The sequence below is a fragment of the Varanus komodoensis genome, unplaced genomic scaffold, assembly GCF_004798865.1.
Source record: "Varanus komodoensis strain SLA01 unplaced genomic scaffold, ASM479886v1 scaffold7_3, whole genome shotgun sequence".
NCBI lineage: Eukaryota > Metazoa > Chordata > Lepidosauria > Squamata > Varanidae > Varanus > Varanus komodoensis.
The window spans coordinates 3,186,864-3,205,004 of record NW_025336480.1 but is presented as its reverse complement, the minus strand read 5'-3'; the positions used below and the strand labels follow the sequence as shown (position 1 = coordinate 3,205,004).

The 18,141-nt window shown below is 42.4% G+C and overlaps 1 protein-coding gene across 2 annotated transcripts in view; it reads right to left on the bottom strand.

The window, feature by feature from the left end:
* Window positions 1-18,141, bottom strand: part of ERGIC1 (endoplasmic reticulum-golgi intermediate compartment 1) — a 102,394-nt gene that overhangs the window by 41,507 nt on the left and 42,746 nt on the right. For both annotated transcript variants that reach the window (XM_044454205.1, XM_044454206.1), the window contains exon 3: window positions 10,296-10,368. In XM_044454205.1, coding sequence (XP_044310140.1) covers window positions 10,296-10,368 — 73 coding nt within the window. The remainder of the gene's footprint in view (window positions 1-10,295; window positions 10,369-18,141) is intronic.

Genomic DNA, 18,141 nt, shown 5'->3' with positions numbered 1-18,141 from the left:
ACAGAAATCCAAATACAGAACACTGACCTCATTTATCCGTCCCATGAGTTCTCTATTCTCATTATTTGCTCTTTTACATGTAAAGAGAAAATAGGAGTTCTGAATGATGACGTTTCCCTTGGAACATTCTAATTAACAGGTTTTCAAAAACCTCTGAGCAAACTTTTCATTTTGATATGATTTATTTTGACAGCTTCCCTCCCCTCCCCCCGCAACCAACTAACAATTTTGTTGGGATTGCAGGAGCGGGACTAACTCCACGCAAGCTTAACAGAATTATCCTGTCCATCCCCAAAGCCACAGCTAGCGGTACTCGGAAAACAAGGCACACACACACATTTAGGCCTAGTCAGTGCCTGGATGGGTGATCACTTGGGAACTCCAGAAATGCCTTATAGAAGAAAAGTGAAGCAAAAATAATGAAAAATACAACAACACCGGCCTTTTCTAATCCTTAGAAATTCCAACTTTGCCAAGTCAAGTACTAAAGAATATCATTTCAAGAATTCTCTCTTTTCAGTCCCTAAGCATGCCTCTTCTATAGGAATACTGCCTGGCGACAGTGACACACACGCTGGTAACTTCCCGATTAGATTTCTGTAATGCGCTCTACGTGGGGCTACCCTTGAAGACAGTCCGAATACTTCAATTGGTGCAGAACAGAGCTGCCAGGTTGCTGACGGGGACTGGGCGTTCTCATATAACCCCAGTTCTCCGTCAGCTCCACTGGCTCCCGACTGAAGTCCGGGCCCAATTCAAGGTGTTGGTTATGACCTATAAAGCCCTAAACAGGTTGGAACCTGGTTATCTAAAGGAATGCTTGCGCCCATATATGCCCTCCCGCCCCTTGAGATCAGCAACGGATGCCCTTCTCCGGGAGCCCTCTGTGAATGATATTAGGAGGGTGAGTACCCGGAGGAGGGCTTTTTCTGTGGTGGCGCCCCATCTATGGAATGCTCTCCCCAGATTGGTCCACCTGGCACCGTCGTTATTTGTTTTTTGGCGCCAGGCTAAGACCTTTTTATTTAAAACTTATTTTAATAGCTAAATTATTGAATTAATTAGGATTTTAAAATTTTTAGCCGAGAATGCACCGGGGGTTTTTTAAAGTTTTTTTTTCCTTTTAAATTGTTATATTATTATTATTTATGTATGTTTTTATGTATTCTTTGTGAGCCGCCCCGAGGCTTTGTTGCGATGGGGGCGGCATAGAAATGTTTTAAATAAATACTCATCCCAAAAGAGCTTGACTATTTGCATACATTCCAAAAGGGCACACACAAAATACTCACAGGTACTCAAAGTAACAGTTGTAACCTCTCTCTCCCTACCCCATAGAATCCTCATATTTATCTGGGAAAAGAAAAAGGGGAGCAGCATAGGAGACACTAGGGTGACCCCATGTTCACTATCAATGCCTCCCCTTTCTTCTGCTCTGGATAAGTGGTGGGAGGAAAAGAAAAGTGAAAAAATTGGCAGGTGGGTGAGAGGCAGATTAAATGGGCCATTCACAACATGCACCTCTTTGTCAGCAGCCCAAACTGCTCTTCTGCAGCACAGAACTCTAATCCTTTAAGGAGCTCAGATGCTGGACAACCTAAATCCTGTTCTGAAATCTAGATAAATGCCACCAAAACAAGCAGTACTACACCAGGGGTGAAGCATTGTGCCTGAGAAAAAGCAGCAAAGTCATACTGTAACAATGAATAAACTATTAATTTTCAGGCCATTGAAATCCAAAAGTGTGTGTGTGCGTATGTGCATGAGACTGAGAGCCAATGTGGCACAGTAATTAAAAGCATGGGACTGGGACACAGGCAATCTGAGTTCTACTCTCCACTCAGCCATGGAGCCAACTGGGTGACGTTGGGCCAGTCACAGTCTCTCAGCCCAACCTAGAGAGATTTAGAGCAGGCGGGGGAGAATGATATAAGCCACTCTAGGTTCTTGAAAATAAAAAAGTGGGATACAAATCTAATAAATAAATAAAAACATGCTTATACAAATCATTTTTTAAAAGTTACCAATGGGCTTCAAAATATAGGGAAAGAAGGAATAAACATTATGCTCAAAGTGAGCTTGTATGTTTGCAACAACAAGATGATGGGATGTAGAGGAAAAGTTTAGAAACATCAAAATTGACAGTGATGGCAAGATTAAGCCATATACTGCACCAATTTGCACCCACTGCTCCATAATAGTCAAATACCATTGATAGTTTTTATTGTGCGATAATGATAATTCTACATTAAATACTTCCCCTATTAAATTTTTGAAAATAAAATAAGATACATTTTTTTAAAACAGGGATATTATTGGAGAAAACCCATCAATCACCACCATGCAGAAGCACCGTACTAGAGGAATTCCCAACTGGCGTCACCTCTATTAAGTCTAGATTCAGTTTTAACCTATGCTGTTTCAGCCACTCAACCACTGATTTCAGGAGAAATTGCGTTTGGTGTCATCAGTTGCTGATAATCTCACTTAGCAAATATTATGCAGATATTAAACAGAAGGCGAACAGCATGGGGCACTGTGGCATATCAGAGCATAACTGCCACAGGGCACTGCAAAAATTTCCCAGCTCCACTTACTGCGAACAAAAACCCTGAAAGAAACAGAACCATTACAGAACTACCAGTCCCCATCTGCAATACCAGCGCAGGAGAAAGCTGTGGTCAATGATGTGAAAAGCCACCAAGAAGTCCAGGAGAATGAGGGGATTCCTGATGTTCTTCACCTGCCAAACCCAGACTAGATTAACTGAAATGGATGAAGATAAATCCCATTCATCCACATATATCTGGAGGTACTCACAACTCTTGCCTGAAAAGGATGTATTTGCATCAAGCCAATCATTTTTTTCATTTATATGAAGTATTTCAGCCCACTTTTCAGCAGAAAATAATCTCACAGCAATTTTCAGATTACTAATAATGATGATGAAGCTGATAAAAAGTATGATAATAATGATGCTCTGAAGATACAAACTGAAAGGAAAGACACAAAAGAAAGGAGGGATGGGGGGGATGAGCAAACTTAGGTACCAGTTCCTAAAGTTCTTGTAACACCTAGCTGAGATAGCATCAGTTCAGGTAACCTGTTTGAATAGTGACAAGTGAAGCAACAGAGTTGCAAAGCCAGCTCAGGTGCTTCCAGACAAGACTTTTAAGTGCAACTGCCCTGCTTCATTCATTATGGAGTGGGGGGTCCAGATAATGTTTTCATTCATTTGCAAGCCATACTCATTGTATAACTGCAAGTTAATTACATGCACAACAATCTATTAAATAACTGTGTGCTTCACCCAGTGATAAACTGCACACAAAACCAGACAAATTAAGACCCCTCAATAGAATTTCCAAGGCAATTTATTGCTTGGGTACAGGAAAACAGAATTCTAGTTGTGAGGCTTACCCATGATTAACACTTGGTAATTAGAGGTCTACATATGCCTTTGGCTTAACACTCTAGGTCTCAAAACAGTATAGTTATTCCCACATTACCACACTCCATATACATATTTTATTGCTTTAGGGGAATGTTTCAGTTAATTGCACAAGAAGAAAAACACTAGTTTGGTTCAATAAACAGGTACTAGGCAGAACTGGAACAGTATTCCCTCAATGTTTCCCATATTTAATGTCTCTTACGAGTGAAGCCCTGAAACTCTCCTGTGAAGTTAGTTTAGTGTTGCATTTATTTTCTTATTTGCAGATAAGAAAAGAAACACCTACAGAGAGGGTGGGACAAGTAACCGCACCAACTTGATACTTTTCCTTCCTATGGTTGATATTCCAAACTACAATATACTGACTTAATCTTTCCCCCTAGTCTAGATATGGGGAAATTATATGGTCTGAAAGTCTGCTCTGGATGGGCAGCTGGGGGCCATGCATATATATACAGCATGACACTCAAGATAATAAAAACTCCAGATGTACTAATCAAATGCTAGAAAAGATTTCTAGAGGGAGTGAACTGTCAAACTGGTCCAACTCCAGGTTGGAGACATAGTCCTCTGGGACTGAGGAAGGTGTGTCAAGCTTCAGTTGTGAGATGGGAGGCAGATATGGTGGCGCTGGAAGGTGAGATATTGTCCTGCTGCATCCCATTTCCCAGTATCCTGGCTAATCATCATATTGCTGTCTCGGAGTGACCAGTCAGTTCCAGTCTCCATGGAGCCTACTCTCCTCCAGACCTGGTGGGTTTCATTGTAGAACTGGCCAGGAATGATCGCATGGGCAGTGGTCAGATCAAGCGCAGGACAGCACTGGAGAGAAGACTGAGGCTGCTGCTTATGTTTAGTCTTCTCTAGCTCTGTCATCGTTTTGGCCTTCTTGGCCCAATGGGCCGCAGGGAGGCACCCTGGGGTAGACAGGGTGGATGGCACATCTGCAGCCACTGATGGTGGGCTTGGTGATCCCGCGAACCACGATGTGGTCAGGTGCTCTGGAGCTTCAGGCCTGGCTGATTTGCTGGCCTGGAGCACACGGTTCCAAAGTCTGACTCACAATCTGCCCACTTTGTTTTTCCAGGCCTGTTTCGCGAAGGCCTGCCAGGGTGGTCAGGCTTCCACAAGGTGTTCTTCTTCCAGGCAGAAGAGGTACAACAAGTGGAGGAAACCTGCTTCTGCACAACAGTGCTTTTTCTTTTACTTTGTCTTTTGGACAAGGGTACGTTTCAGTAAAAAGGAGTAAGGATAGAGATCCAAGCAAGAGAATAGAAGTAGAAACAAGAATGAGAGAAAAAAATGCAAGTCAGGGAAACATGATAGCTAGCAGGAGAGGAAAGTCCTGAGGCAAACACAATGATAACAGAAGACTACTGAGAAACCAGGTAGGAACCCCTCCCAGATAGACTGTAGGGCAGAGGGAGGGTCTCCTGCCAAAACAAGTCTAGCAAGGAAAACTTCCCAGAAGCAGGCTCCACACAAGTGCAGAGCCCACGAAAAACTAGAAAGGTTATGCAATAAAACAACTCCAGGAATAAGAAAAAATCATAGATACTGTCTCTGTCACTGAGCCAAGGATCAGCCTCCAAGCTGTGCCTCTTGTGAGCTGTTCGTCTCCTTTTGAGAGTAACAGACACAGCAGCGTTCCCTCTTTTAATTCTGTTTATTGTTACACAAGCTTCTGAGCATACACCAAGTAAAATGCTGAACCCCATTACTGTTCAATGACTAAGTCTTGATTTATGCATCCTTCTTTTCCCGCATCCCAGAGGAGGAGTGCTGTGGGACCAGTGCTGTGGTGTGCCTCTGCCCCTCCCACTGTGCCTCTCAATGGCTTTGCCATTGAGCCACCGAGTCAAGAGGCACAGACTCTCCATTTGAGACACTTTCCATCTGAGCATCCACCCGCCCACCCCGCATGGACAACAGGTGGGCACTTCTCCCAGAGCCACGTTGTTCAGTGCCCCCAACTCTCCTCATGTCAACATCCTCCCTCTAGAGTGACAATTCACTGCTTTACTCAGAGGCACCTGACTCCTGTTCTCCAACTGGTCCTGCAGCAGTTTCTCCCAAAAACACTCCTGGCTGTTCCCAGGTCCTTAAAATGATGCTTGGGGCCAAACTGTTTCCTAATCATCCTCAAGCTCTGAACCTGTGTCCTCAAAGGCATAAGCATAAGGAGCTTCATACACATGTGCCTCAACTTCGACAGGATGCACACACATGACACAGTCCCACTTTCACTTACATTAGGGGTATTGAACCTTTTTTAGCCAGGGTCAAATTCCATTTTGGAGAGGCTGATTGAGAGACACATTCCAACAGGGGGTGGGGCTGAAGGCAAACCGTGTGCAGCCAAAGGCAAAGGAGGCAGGGCCAACATCCAAAAGTGCCAGCACTCTTAGCTTAAAGCTCTTCCCGCCAGCAGCTCTGCCTTCAAATTCAGAATGGGAATATGGCTGAACAAAAGCCAGAAAACCACTGAAGAACTGTTCAGGGACAAGGCAGTGTGGTCCTTGAGGGAACCCCAGAGAACTGGTATGGAACCCAGGTGAGCTGGATATGGGCCCCAGGTCTGAGTTTCTGCACCCTGATTATACCCACCCACCACACCTATATCCATTGAACAGTTGCTTCATTGAAGGTTGACGGGGAAGAGCCATAATGTTCTTAGAACATTCTCCAACCTGTAACCCTCCAGAACCCTTCGATTACAACTTCCATAATCTTTCTACACTACACATTTCAAGGAGAAAGCAAAAAGCAATAACTAAATGCACCTTTACACAGAACATTTTAAAAATATAAATAGAGCACAATTACACTTAATCAGAATGATAAAAGGATTTTAAGAAGCACACATAATGTACTTCATTTCCTTGAACTCATGCTTATGGATAGCATTTAAGTTCTAATATGTTTTTAATAAAAGCAGAATCAAGAACAGCTTGTCTCTTCAGTAATCAGAAATTCACTAATCTTCCTAGAACTTTCTAGCAAGAGGGATACAGAAGATTCTGAAGATCAAATCAATCAGATATAGGAGTGGTATGGACATAAAATCTAAAGGAGAATGATTAATGCAGACTCACAGAAATGTGAACAGCAGTATTTATTTGGAAGTCCACAAAAAATGAAGGCAGGACAGAGCTTAGTCTTTATTTACTCTGCTCTCTATTTACTTCAGCCACTGTCAAGTTCCAAGGTGAGTAGGATCTGTCAGAGCTTAATATCCCAGTCTGTTCATTCTAGTGCTCTCTTCTAGGGTAAATCTTTCGTGTCTAATACCCAAAGAATTGTGTGTCATCGGCAACTCAGTGAGTTCATCATGATGGGAACCGGATGCCAGTGAGTAACTCGTTACCCAGGACAGATTTGTTCATGCTAAGTGTCACTAATTGAAGCTGATTTCTGTTTAGTAGGAAGAGAACTTCAGAGAGGAAATTACTATGTTAAAGCCTGAGGAATGAGCATATGGCATTTTGTTTTCTAAATATACATTTCAATTATTTTCTTCAATTTTATTGCTATTACAAACAGCTGAACTGAAATTAATTTCTATTCCATCCTTTGGCCTTAGTTTTTGAACAAAATAATACCATAGCATTTTCAAATTAAAACAGCACAACACATACATCCCAAATGACTTTAAAATCAGCTCTAAGAACCAATGCAACATTAAACTACTAAAATCTCACAGGCCTCCTTGAGAAGCCTTCATGATTGAAAGGTCAGCAGTGAGCCAGCCTGATGAGTCTTTCCTTAGGAGACATGTCCAAAAGATGGTTGCCACCAGCAAGAAAATTGTGCTTTTCATAGCTATTAACTTCCACTTCAGACAGCTATGGCAATATCTATTGGATTATACTATGTCAGTTCAATTTGTGTGTGCCATTAACACCATTCCTCCAGTAAACAATGATGAAGCGCAGGCTATACCGTGTATTCAGGAAATGATAATAAACTGCAAATAGTAGGTCTCAATCTTTAAGACTAAAGTTGAGAGAAATCCCAAGAACATTAATGGTGACACTGAAGATCTGCTGGTCAGAGCAAAAGGCTCAGGGTGAAATCCAGAGTTAGCCCTGCTAAAGAAACTGCTTAAGCCACAGGAACTGGGAGGGTCCTACTCCTGTTCCACTCTGTAGCAACCTGAATGCCATGAACATCTGCTCTGGAAAGCTGGGAGGCTCTCTGGAGTGAATGCAGGGTGTAGGAGTGGGGTGGGACTGAGGAAAGGAAGCAAAAGGGAGGTAGCCTATTCACACAATGTTGGTTGCTGGATGTTTTTAAATTCAGCCACTGCAAAATCCATATCTAATCTATGTATGATAGAAACAAGAGCTAAACCTTCAGGAAATTTATCTAGTCCTGTGATAGGCTCCACTGCTGTCAATATCTGCAAGTTCCAAATGTTAACTAGACACTGGGAGACTGAGATCCTTTGCTGATTATGTGGATTTAGCAGCAATAAGCCAAATGCATATTTATTTTCTGAGCCTTGTAGGAACAGAAGAACCTTTGGAGTGCTGAAACAGAAGGCATCTGGAACTGACAGCACAGACCAAATTTGGGATGGGCATCCTGATCAGCCTCAAATTTATGTATCTCAAAATGGTTTTCCAGAAATGTTGAATCAGAAGCCTCAAATGTAAATATAAAATGTTTACTCCCAATCTATTCTCAAGCAGAAAGTATTTGGTTACAATATCCATGTGTACCTCTCAGTTTTAAATTGTAATAATTCTGCATTATCCTCAATATGCCTTCTTCATATGTCTCTGCTGAGGCTTATGGCATTCATAAGAAAGTCTGTATCAGGAAATCTGCCACCTTGGCTTTGGGAAACTGGCCTCCAGCACTTCTGGTTAAGCTTCAAGACTGAAATTTTCCCTAGCTCTTCTAAATTGAAGGAAATGAGACCTCCAGATTGGTAACAAAAAAGCTTGTATCAGCAATTAGTATCTTGACCTTACAATGGTACTCCTACTCTATAGACCCTTGTCTGCCATTTTAAATACTATTCCCATCTTGTTCCATAAGGAATTCAGAATGGCTATCGGGGAGCTGTCCTGTCAAGATACTTATAATCAATCCAGTGCTGCTGGCATCAAAGGAAGAAGCAAAGTACATGTTCGATGCTGCTAGCCATTCTTTTCATGCTATGGCATCTGTACCATATATCCCTGGTCCATTTCTTCCTCCCCTTTAAGCATGTTAGAAGGACCCGGCAATATGGGAACAATCTTCCCCCTCCCTCTCAGTTGTAGTTTAGCAGTGGCAAAAGGAATTTTATAAACAGATATGAAATGACAAAGGTAGAGGAAACTTCTGAGTAAAGTCCTTCCTTCCAACACTCACTTCAATTAGAGGTGTCCCTGTCTTCTTCCACTCATTCCAAGCAGATCAAGATAAGGGCTTTCTAACTTAAGTCTTTATTATTGTAAGGATGGCCAGTTAGGCTGGCTTTATGATATAAAAGAAGAGTATTGCAGAAATCAATAACAATGCACCCAAGCAAGTTTAGAATGCCAGCTATTATGGAAATGTAGCATAATGATATGAAATTGTTTCTAAACTGAGTACCTCTCTTCCCTTTCAAACCAACAAGAGCTGACTCCAACTTTGAAGTGGATCCTGCTGTTTATGGGCCAATTGCCTGGAACAAGTGCCACTTCTCAACTGAGTGTCTTAGTCTGACATTGTATGATCGGACTAATGATGTTGGGTCCATCCTTTCCCATCTCTTCACTAAACATTCCCACAGGGTTAGAAATGGACTGATTTTCAGCAACCACCTGGCTTATCTCTGATTTTGCAGGCCTTGGCAAGTCATTCCAGCCCTTTCTCCCCTTTGAATGAGAACCCAAGTTAACAAACTTTGAAAAGCATATTAGAAGAGGGACAGGACAAATCCCTACAGAACTATTGCTAAATCTCAATGGAGTCATGGCTATATGAGCAGACAATCATTTGAGGGATCTACTCTTAAACAATTCCCCACTTGGTCTAGACCAGGGGTCTCAAACTCAACTTACCTGGGGGCCACTGGAAGTAGAGTCTGGGTGAGGCTGGGCCGCATCAAGTATTCCACCACCACGGCGGTGGTGGGCCGCTCATCCCATGGCTGGCCCGGGCACCACCGGCGCTTTGGAGGCCGCAGAGCCCCTCCCCCGTGCCCGCCCGTCCCAGCAATTGGCCCGCGGGCCACGAGTTTGAGACCTCTGGTCTAGACAGAAAGGTCCTGGAGGACAAAATGAGGGCAATCATGCTTGGGTGATTAATACTGGGATTTTTCTCCGTGGACTAGGGACAAGAAAAAAGCAAGCTAATTTAAAATGGAACCTCAGCGAAACATAAGTAACAATGCCTGGCAGGGCTTGTGAAACTTGGGAAAGGAAGGGTTGTAACAACAGGATTCCACCACATTTCTTTGCTCAGTTTTGGGGTCCTGCAGTGCTCCTTGCACTGCTGCATCGGGAATGCCTGGGTGCAGCCACTGTCACAATAGCTACAAGTGTCCATACTTCAAGTTGTATTTGTTTCCGCTATAGGCAGTAACTCATTTATTCATTATTCTTCATTAAATAAAATGGAGAAAGAGAAGAAATGATAAAAATACCATAATCAATATCATATAAACACATCATAAATCACAAAGTAAAATCATTGATCAAAATGCCAGGCAAGTACATGGGAAATCTATAAATGCCTTGCTTACTTAAGTCAGTGCCAACACAAAGTTGGCAAGTTTTTCCATACACACACAGTTCAGAACTGGCTACAGTCTCTTCTGTCTTTGTAGTCTCAACAGCAAACGGCGATGGTTTGTACTTACATTTCAGTGGCTATGAATCCAGTCAGTTCAGACAAGAAGAGAAACAATATGAAGAAACAGCAGCAGACAGAGACTAGAAAAGACACATTTGGATAAAAGTTAGTTTTCAGTCTTCCTTACCAAGGTTTTATTACTACTACTTTTTTTCTTTGAAAATTTGATTCCACAACAGCCCTCTATCAAAAATTGTTCTTGGATGTTTTCATGCAACAGCTGACCACCCTCCCTTGTCCCCATCTCTCCCGAATCCCAGTTTGGCTTCTGTGTTCTCATGTAAAGAGGAAGACAAAAGTGAAACTGGAGACTTAAACAAGTTTGAGATTTCCAAGGGCTTGTATCAAATTTATTTTTTTTCCCTTGTCCCCTGGAGAATTCCTTGAAAACTTGGTTAGGATTGCTGTTTTATGTGTGAATACCCAGTTCACACTGCCTAAACCTCTACAAGTGAATGGAACTCATCTCACTAACTAAATTACTACATTTCTGTGAGATATGAAGAGATTCAGGGAGAATGCAAAAAAATTGTGTGTAAATTTGAAATGCGCACACACAAAGAAATTGTGCATTTGAAAAATGTGTACAAAACAGTATTTTTTCTGGGGGAAAACAAAGCATTTAAGAAACATGTACAAATAATGCATAGCTTTAGTAAACACAATTTAAACTACTTATGAATTCAAGGGCAGCTTGTAGTCTGAGACAGACCTGAATATAAAGGAACTTGGCAGTAGAAGTTACTTATCTTCTGTACATTTACTGAACCTGAAGATTTATCCTTCCTAATTCCAGCTGCTGTTCTGAGACTTTTGTTCTTCCTGGGTCACACTATACATCACTACATTACACTACATATGCAGTGTGCAGCTTCGGTCCTCTCTTTCAGTCTCTCCCTACCCCACTTTACTTACACTTAAGTATGCTGGGCCCCAAGATGCAGCTGCTTGCATGAGGGGTAAAAAGAAAAAAAGTATCTACTAACCCCCCACCTCAATCCCCCCTGCTTTGCTGTGCTCTTGAAGTGTTCCTTAATTACAACATGAACTTATTTTCTTTTCTTAATGCCATACTTGGACCTATAATTTTGTGACTGTTACTTAACAGACATTAACTATTTTTGATGGGGGTGCTGCTGTCTGAATTTAACATTGTAAATTATTGGAGTCTTACAGGAAGGGCAGGTGAGAAGCCTCCAAAAAGAAACGTAGGCACAATCCTATCCCTTTTTAGACAGAAAAAGTTCTACATCCTCCAGCATGGCTAGGTGGGGATGCTGGAAGGTTGCAGGCCATTTCCCCATTCAAACAGGGTCAGGACTGCACCATAAATGGGAGAGAGAGGGAGCCTTCCTTCCCTCCTTCCCTCCTTCCCTCCTTCCCTCCTTCCCTCCTTCCTTCCTTCCTTCCTTCCTTCCTTCCTTCCTTCCTTCCCAAAAGGATCAGAGAAGAAAGGAGGACTGTGGTAAAAATGGGTGAGCAGAGGTAAGAAGCCTCTCACCAATTTCTCTCAAATTGTGCAACAAACACACTGCCCCTGAATGCCTGGCTGGCTGGCTCCACTGTATACTTCCTCAAGCAGCACCAGTTTAATGACTGCCTGTGTAGCTGCCAGATATCCAAAGGGAGAAAAGCTGAGGCTGCTGCGGCAGCAAAGGACTGTCCAAACCAAAAAATGAAAAAGAAGCAAAGTCTTGCAACTCAACTTTGCCAAGTGGCCTTTCTCTTCTGAACAGCTTCTGCTCCTGTCCTTCTGTCCATTAATAAAGCAGGCAAACTGTGAGGTTCTAAACTGTTTAGGGGTTTGAAGATTAAAATCAACACCTTGAATTAACCTCAGATATCAAATGGCAACCACTGCAGATCTTTTCAGGCAGGAATAATATGGCCCTGGTTCTGTGCATCTGTTGGCAGCCTGGCTGCCACATTTTGCATTGTAGCTTCCAAACACACTTCATGGCTAGTCGCTCATAGAATATATGGCACTAGCCAAATGTGATGTAATCACAGCATAGTTATACTGTTTCCCACGGAAAATGAGTATAAGAACACCCCTAACAACTCTGCGGGCCAATTTCCTCTACCACGCTTCACCACAGGCTAGCCATCATGCAGGTCATAACAACTGTGATTGTTATTTCTCTCTGAACTTGAATATAATCCAAGCTTTGCAGAAGAGGAAACCATAATCCTATGTTTTTCAGGCTGGCTTAGGCATAATATTAGGTATCTCGGCCAGAAAGCTCCCCTAGACTTCAAAAGCAAACAAATAATGACCTGCTGTGGGTAAAAGAAGCAGATTGAAATGTGAGCACAGAGGGAGTGGCAAATAAAGTAACCCAAAGTGGCAAGACTGGTATTAACTGAGGAATTAAAGCAACCAAGCTGTACATTCTGACATCATGCTGACACACCATGAAACAGTCAGGAAAAAAATGCCTCAAACAGCAAATACGGTGGGGGGAGAACACACCCATGGGGTATGTGACCCTATTTTTTTGTTCTTCAGTCACAATGATAGGGAAGTCCACACCCATCCTTCTATCCCAGTCAGGACCTATTTCAAGGGGGCCCAGGAGATCCCCTGCTGAGACGAGAGGAGGGGGTGCTCGGGATTTACATGGCTGCAGCTGCAGCAAGATCCTGTTGTGTTTTCTCACTTGAGTTTCCATGCGGGAACAAATTTTAGCGTTTGTGCCAAGCCACCAGAGGCTTGGGAAATGCTAAAAGTACATCCACCCTCCTTTTTTAAAGGGAAACAAAGTTTAAGAGGTAGTTGTCAACTTAGGATTCCTTTAAAATGGAGGTTTTAATTGGGAAGTGGGTATAGTTAAATTGGAACATGAATTATCTATGCACTACAGCGGTATGAGTTTTGTAATTACATTTTATGTATGTATGTATGTATGTATGTATGTATTTATTTAAAACTTTTATATGTTGTCCTTTATGTATGACATCTCAGGACGGCTTATAATATTAAAATCAGAATACAATAAAACAATCAATACAAAATAATAAAACAATGTATAACCAATAAAAATAAATTGAATTAAAAGCGACTGTTAAAACCATTAAAATACTAATTTTTAAAATAATGATTGAATAAAAAGGTTTTGACCTGGCGCCAAAAAGAATATAGGCTCAGTGACAGGCAAACTTCTCTGAGGAGCTCATTCCACAATCTGGGCGCCACTGCAGAGAAGGCCCTACTCTGAGTAGATGTCCTTTTTCCCTCCTTCAGGAAAGGTTCCCGGAGCAGGGCCTCTCCCACAGATTTTAAGGGGCAGGAGGGCGTATAAGGAAGGAGACGTTCCTTCAGGTATCCTGGTCCCAAGCCATTTAGGGCTTTATCGGTCAAAATCAGCACCTTGAATTGGGCCCAGACTTCAACTGGAAGCCGGTGGAGCTGGTAGAGGACCAGCATTATGTGAGAATAATGACCAGTCCCCGTCAGCAGCCTGGGCACTCTATTCTGTACCAGCTTGTGAAAATTCATTGACATAGGCATTCACCCAAACATGTTATCTTACATTTTCTACTAATGATGAAAGGGACGAAAGCTTTCACACTGGTTAGAAAAGTGTTTTCCTCAATTTTCCCAGCCCTGTTCTGCTGCCATTTGACCCCTAGAATGCTTTCTATAATGGTGGGCTTAAGCTATATGCAAATGGTGACTGCAATCAAGAAATTAAAAGACGCTTGCTCCTTGGGAAGAAAGCTATGGCAAATCTAGACAGCATACTAAAAACCTGTCCCTGCCAAGAAAAGTTTGTATAGTCAAAGCTATGTTTTTCCCAGTTGTAATGTATGGCTGTGAGTGTTGAACCATAAGGAAGGCTGAACACTGAAGATTTGATGCTTTTGAATCATCAATGTGTTGGAGAAGACTCCTCAGAGTCCCTTGGACTGCAAAGAAATCTAATCAGTCAATCCTAAAGGAAATCAACCCTTACTGATCTTTTTACTGATCTTTAGAAGGACACATATGGAAGACGAAACTCAAATATTCTGGCCACCTAATGAGAAGGAAGGACTCACTGGAGAAGACCCTAATGCTGGGAATAATTGAAGGAAAAGGGAGAAAGGGACAGTAGAGGTTAAGGTAGCTGGATGGGGTCACTGGGGAGGTGGGTGTGGGGTTGGGTGTACTCCAAGGGATGGTGCAGGATAGGAGAACCTGGGGGAATGTTGTCCATGGGGTCATGAAGAGTTGGACACAACTCTGCAACTAAACAACAACAAGCTGTATGTATGGGTGTGAAAGGGCAAGCTCCACCTCCTTCCATCTCTCTCACTCCTTAAAAAACCCCAGCCTATCCTCAGCATTTTTCTGACCTGATCTGTGGTTGATCCACTGATTTTATCTTCTCTTCATCCCACTTGCGGTCTGCTATTGTGCCTACGTGGCAGCTTGCAATTGCTCAAAACATTCCCCTAGCTTAACCGTGGTCTAGCCAGACCATGTGTAAAGACTGCTCTCCCTGTGCCCTAAGTATAGGCAAGACTGGGTTGCCCAAGAAGAAGCCAAGATTATACCTGGGAAGCAGGGCATCCACTAATGTGTCTGCAGACAATAATCTGCAATATTGGTAGGTGGAGAACTTCTACCTGTACATATGTCGGAACAGAGAGTGATCACCTGCCAACTAGTTTATCAAATCCCTGACAACTAGTCCATAAGGAAGGCTTTACACGGTTAACAATGAGGGGCAGGGGAGATTGTTAGTCAGTTACCAATAAGATTATTATTGAGGAAGAATATAGTAATAACACAGAAGCCAAGATGACTTGGGAAACAAACCTATTAGAAGAATCACTGACAACAATATGATCTCAACATCCCTCTATGTCTGTATTCACTTGGTGTAAAAAAATAGTATTAAAAACAATGCATCGATGGCATCTGTACCCCACAAAATCACATGAAGTTAATAATGAGTTATCTGACATGTGCTGGAAAAACTGCAGCTCAAGGAGATCATTTGAACATATGTGGATCTTCTGTCCCAATCCATTTTGGATAAAATTATTTTTGTGTGAAGAGACTGAATGCAATAAATAACCCTGATGAAACTTTATTGTTGATTTCATAGTCTACTGGGAAAATAATTGCATTATAGAGAATTGTTGGCAACACTTGTAGGATTACTAGATTGCTAGAACTTGAGGAAAATGCTCAAGGACCCTTATTTTGCAGATATCTTAAAAGAATATGGTCAGTGGCAGTGGTGGAGAAATTAATCAGTGGCTTTTGTGTGGCTAGAGCAGAAACAAAGAAAGATAATTTTGCTAACAACTTGATATTAATTCTTAATGTAGTCTCCAGAACTGAATGGTGAATAGGGACCTTTGATTCATGAGCTCAGTTTCTGGAGTAGCAGATGCTAATTGGCATACAAATGGACTAATCAATAATAAATATTCTAATTGTATTATTTACAAATCTATGACTATGATTAAGTGACTGTATTTAACATATTGCTATAATAAAATATTTTTAAATAGAAATAGTTCTAGATATTTTTCTTAAATGTGTCTTCTAGGCTTATGCTTCTTTAAAAAAGACTTGCTTTGAGGCTTGTACTTCGAATGTGTACATTTGCTTTGCACTCCTAATCTTTATACCAATATGAATGCCTCATTTCCCTTTTCTGTACAATAGTATGTAGAACATAAAACATAAGAAAAGTCATGCGGGATCTGACCAAATGTCCATCTAGTGCAGTGTTGTGTACACACACTAGCAGACCAGCTGCCCACAGGATCCCTCAAGCAGGATGGGTGCAAGACCTCCACCTTTCCATGCTCCCACCAGCTGGTGTAAGCAGGCAGGCCACCTCTGGTAAAGGAGGTAGTACACAGCCAGCAAGGCTAATAGCCACTGGTAGCCTCCTCCCTCATGAATCTGTCCAATCCCTTTTTAAAGCTATCCAAGTTGGTGGCCATACCACTTCCCATAGCAGTGAATTCCATAGTTTAACTATACACTGTGTAAAGAAGGACTTCCTTTTATCGGCCCTAAACCTTCCACCAATCAGCTTCATGGGATGACCCTGGGTTTGAGTGCTATGGAGGAGAAAGAAAAAATATCTCCCTCTCTACTTTATCCAAGCCATGCATTATTTTGAACAGCTCTATCATGTCTCCCCCTAGTTGCCTTTTCTCTAAGCTGAACAGACCCAGTCATTGTAGCCACTCCTCATAGGGGAGCTGCTCCAGCCCTCTGATTGTTTTTGCTGCCCTTTTCTGTCCTTTTTCCAACACAATAATGGCTTTTTTCAGGTAAGGCAACTGAACACAGGATTCCAAGTGCAGTTGCATCAAAGATTTGTATAAGGGTAGTAAGTTTTGGCAGTTCTGTTTTCTATTCTGCTACTAATTATGTCTAGCATGGAGTTTGGCTTCCTTACAGTAGCTGAGCACTCGAGTGACATTTCCATCGCGTTGCCCACCACTCTCCCAAGATCCCTTTCTTGCTCAACCATGGCTAGTTGCACATACTTGAAGCTGGGATTTTTTTGTCCCAGCATGCATTGCTCTACACTTGCTTATAGTGAACTGCTTTTGTCACTTTGATGCCCATTCTCCCAGCTGGGAGAGATTCCTTTGGAGCTCCCCACAATCCCTTTTGGGTTTAACCACCCTAAAAAAAATAAGTGACCTCAGCAAACTTCACCACTTCACTTCACTACTTACTCCCAATTCCAGATCATTTATGATCAGGTCGAAAAGCACTGGTCCTGCTATAAAAGTGTTGTTATATGGCTTCATGTGTTGTCATGTAACTGAATATTCAAACAATCTTTCTTTGTTGCTCTGAGGGCATTGTCACAATCCTCATCATACCCCTAAAATCCCGCTTTTGCAGGCAGACTCTTAAAGTTCATGTGCCTCAGTTCCTTTGTACCGCTGAGGCTTCGAAAGCCTGGTTTGTCAATTACCTCGCCCCATCCTGTTTTACAGGCATGGCCCTAAGGGCACATGCCTCACTCTCCCTTTTCCTTGCCATGAACTGCGGGCTGCTTGGTTCAAAAATGCTTGTAAGAGCTGCTCTGAGGATATTATTATTAACACACTCCATTCCACCTGCACACCTCAGTTTGCAAGCATGAACAAGAAGTCGGTGTGCCTTGGTTTCCTCTTTCTGTGGAGCAGACTGCTGCTTGCTGGGGTGTCAAAATAACACTTTTCTGTGTTGCTCTAAAAATATTATTGGTTCTACCCAACAAGCCCCAATGGGCATCAGCTGCCACTGGATTCATGCTTATGTCACACATTGAAATACGAAGGGGTACAAAGAAAGAAGGGGGAAAAAGCGTTTAAGGGCTTGGCCATGTTTTTCTTTCTCCACCCTGTCCCCTTCATGCTGTCACTCAGCTCATGCTCATGCTCATTCTGCTTGGTCTGCATTCAGAGAAACGCTGGTGAGTCATGCATCAGCAGCAGAAGGTGGATCAGAAAGGAAAACACTGCCCAAACCAATCCACTCCTCCTCCAACCATTCAATTATCCTTTCAGGGTTGGTTGAAAGCTGGCCCAATGGAACTGGAAATCTTACATGGACATAAAGCTAACAGGTCTCCACTGCTTGTTCCCAGGACCTGGCAACCAGACAGACATTGCCTTTGTACCTGGAGGTTCCATTTAGCTTATTGTGCCTTACAGAAATTCCAAATAAACTTACCTTCTTTAAACAGCTTAGGTCCAGAATACCTGAAGGATAACCTCCTTCCCTACAAGCCCTCATGCCCCTTAAGATCAGCAGGAAAATCCTTGCTCTGGGAACCCTCTCTGAAGAAAGTACGAAAGGTGTCTACCCGGAGAAGGGATTTCTCCACAGTGGTGCCCAG